The following is a 2,860-nucleotide window of genomic DNA, read 5'->3' as shown; positions in this document are numbered from 1 at the left end:
CCGTTGATACAGGTTACCAATTGTATTTTACTATATTTGTGTAATCATTACTCAGTAAACGCTGAAGTTGGTGCGAGCCTTTCTCTGTTGCTGATTGGCCGCACGTCACGTGATCGCACAGCTGATATCGTCGGCTGTTGTGTTTTGACGACCATGTAGCCATTTCTGATCAGCAGCAGCGACACTGAAAGGAGCGTAGCATTCACCGGCAGCTGCAGCAAGCCACCATGGCACAGGCAGCAAATGCTTTAGACGCGACAAACGCTCAGATCCAGGTGGAACACGATAAAAAGCGCCAGCAGTTTGTGATAAGACTGAACGGTGAGTTCACTGTAGACGCGCTAGCTTACTAGCTGGCTAATGATAGCTCAGCTATTGGTTTAGCCTTGCTTCTTGCTGTCAGTATCGTCGTCATGGCCTTATTGATAACCCTGGCTACCCATTTCAGACAGAAAGGCGTTATCGATTTTATTTAGTGGGAATGTCTACTCTTTATCCAGACGTGCTTTTTGTGTTTCACAAGCTGAACAGACCATGGCGACTTGCCCTCTTTTTAAACTTCACCACTTTCCTTCTTGGCTCGACGAATATTTATTTGTCTTTGCTTTCCCGAAAGGACTTGGCAGCCTTCAGTAGAAATCCGCTCACAAAAGACATTCCTGAAGGAAGACTTGTTCTTGTCAGCAAAGTCGCATCATAACGACCCAGTTCTCCTACATTCTGACGTTATGAATGAAACGTCAGTCATTAACCACTTTAGAAGCACTTATCTCTTTAGTAACAAGCTCATATGAGTTTGGAATTTCCTCATTGTCCAATTAGATTCACGTTTTGTCTTCAGTCTACGAACCTGAGGAATTAGAATCTTACTGCCACAGTAAACAGCCATCTCATTTCAGGGCAAATGCCTTATCGTGTTGAGCAGTATTTGTTTGCACACATTTCGAGCTGCGACTTATCCAGTAGGCTTTATTAATATGTTGTGTTAAATGTGTGATGTGATGCAATCAAAGTTATTTTTTTCTTTTGGTGGTTGCTGTTTTTCCACAGTGAGCAACTTGTGTGAATCCAGTGGATTTGGCTTGTTTTGAGCTCCGACAAGTATGATCAGTATCCTGTAAGCAAAGTGGTGTCAGGTTGCTATTTGTGAACCACATGGAAACTAGGTTGGGTGGAGAAAACTGCACGAGTGAGAACTACAACTCGTTTGCCCTTCTTGCCCTCAGGATCACATGATCGTGCAGTTCTTCTGTACGAATACGTTGGGAAGAAGACGGTGGATTTGCAACACACTGAAGTTCCTGATGCTTACAGAGGAAGAGGAATTGCAAAGCACCTGGCCAAGGTGAAATGGCTTAATAAGACTGGTTATATCCACAGTAATTGTTCATTTTTCAAGGCCCAGTTTGGACCAGGTATATTTCTAGCCTACACGCATGCTAAATTCTACAGCTTATGTTCTTTACATTTTGTTTATAGCCTTTTTTTGGATTATATTTTTGAATACATATTGGATCTTCGCAAATATGTCGTAATGGCAATGTATGAATATGAAATTCTGAATCCAAAGTAGACTAATGATTAGCTACTTTATTATGAAAAGTAAAAGTGCCTTATTTGCGTGACTTCACTTTTGCCTGACTGAGAAAAATATTGAAGTATAACTTGTTTCATTTTAAAGGTAGAGGATAAAAATAAATCGCATAAATCTCCATGTAAATTACTATCTCATATAATACTTTATTTTTAAAAATGTAAATGTCTTTTTCTTTATTCTGTGATGGCAGGCAGCCATGGACTTTGTGGTGGAAGAGGATCTCAAAGCCCGCTTGACCTGCTGGTACATTCAGAAATATGTCAAAGAGAATCCTCAGCCTCAGTATTTTGAACATATTCATCAATGACCCTGCATGACCTTCCAGCAGAGAGGAGATGGAGCAAGAAGCTCCTGTATGGCAGCATGCTCTAGAGTTACAGGCTGATGCACAACAAGGGGTCTCCACAGCATTGTTAAATGTGATATTGAGTGATTACAGGGACCAATGAATGAGTGATGGCAATTCTCTCTCAGTGAACTGAACATTATGTGATGGGTCAGTTCTGTCAGTAATATGGAGACACCGGAGACAGGTGAGTCTCAGCTGGTCACGACTTTGAGCAATTAAACTAACCAAAGCCTAAGTCTGTTACCTCAGACAAAAACTTTCAGGATGTACATCTGTCAGTGACTGGAAGCAAAGGGTTGGCATGGTAATAAGAGCAAATGTGGGTGGAGTATTACTTGGCAAATTTATGTGCTCCATTTGACTCACTGGCTGTGAGCAGCACTCTAAGATGACCAATTCAGGCATCGCTCTCGATAATAGTTCAAAGCGAAGCAATGATGACTAAACTGATGCTCAAACTGTGATGACTTTTGACATTATACTGTTTTTGTCTTTTTTTTTTATTGCTTTCCACCCCACAGTTTGAAATAAATTGGGTTTCTAAGGCTGAATTCCAAATTTTGCAGAAATTGAAGTGAAATGCAGTTCTGAAACACACACATATATATATATGTGTATGTACTGTCCCAATTTCCATTGTTCTCAATAATTGAAACTTGCTGTCCATTATCAGAGTTATGAGATGAGTAAAAGTTGCAGGGACTTGCAAACCAAAGAACACAAACTGACAATATCTGACTCTGGAGATGCAATCCTGAACAAGCGACGAGACAAACTCCAAACCTCCCCTGTTATACGTGTTATAACTGTTACAAGCATCCATAAGACAAATATGGTCTGTTGCTTATTACTGCGTGGTACAACACCTCAATGAGGATAGTAATTAACCTCTATTTAAACCAGCAAATATCACT

General features: G+C 40.5%; 1 protein-coding gene across 1 annotated transcript; it reads left to right on the top strand.

Annotated features, from left to right (window-relative positions):
- The first annotated feature begins 227 nt into the window (after positions 1 to 227).
- On the top strand, positions 228 to 1,904 carry LOC137913783 (protein NATD1-like). The gene is made up of 3 exons (XM_068757417.1): positions 228 to 321; positions 1,227 to 1,345; positions 1,788 to 1,904. The coding sequence occupies exons 1-3, from the start codon at positions 228 to 230 to the stop codon at positions 1,902 to 1,904; spliced, it is 330 nt and encodes a 109-aa protein (XP_068613518.1).
- The last annotated feature ends 956 nt before the right edge of the window (positions 1,905 to 2,860 follow it).

This window comes from Brachionichthys hirsutus, unplaced genomic scaffold, assembly GCF_040956055.1.
Source record: "Brachionichthys hirsutus isolate HB-005 unplaced genomic scaffold, CSIRO-AGI_Bhir_v1 contig_853, whole genome shotgun sequence".
NCBI lineage: Eukaryota > Metazoa > Chordata > Actinopteri > Lophiiformes > Brachionichthyidae > Brachionichthys > Brachionichthys hirsutus.
The sequence above is the reverse complement of the archived record's forward strand: the minus strand, read 5'-3'. Positions and strand labels throughout refer to the sequence as shown.

Excerpts from the sequence above, each read along its gene's own strand:
- LOC137913783 (XM_068757417.1), top strand. The coding sequence starts at position 228 with ATGGCACAGGCAGCAAATGCTTTAGACGCGACAAACGCTCAGATCCAG. Across the intron at positions 322-1,226 it reads GTTTGTGATAAGACTGAACG|GATCACATGATCGTGCAGTT; the intron begins GTGAGTTCACTG and ends TCTTGCCCTCAG. Across the intron at positions 1,346-1,787 it reads TTGCAAAGCACCTGGCCAAG|GCAGCCATGGACTTTGTGGT; the intron begins GTGAAATGGCTT and ends CTGTGATGGCAG.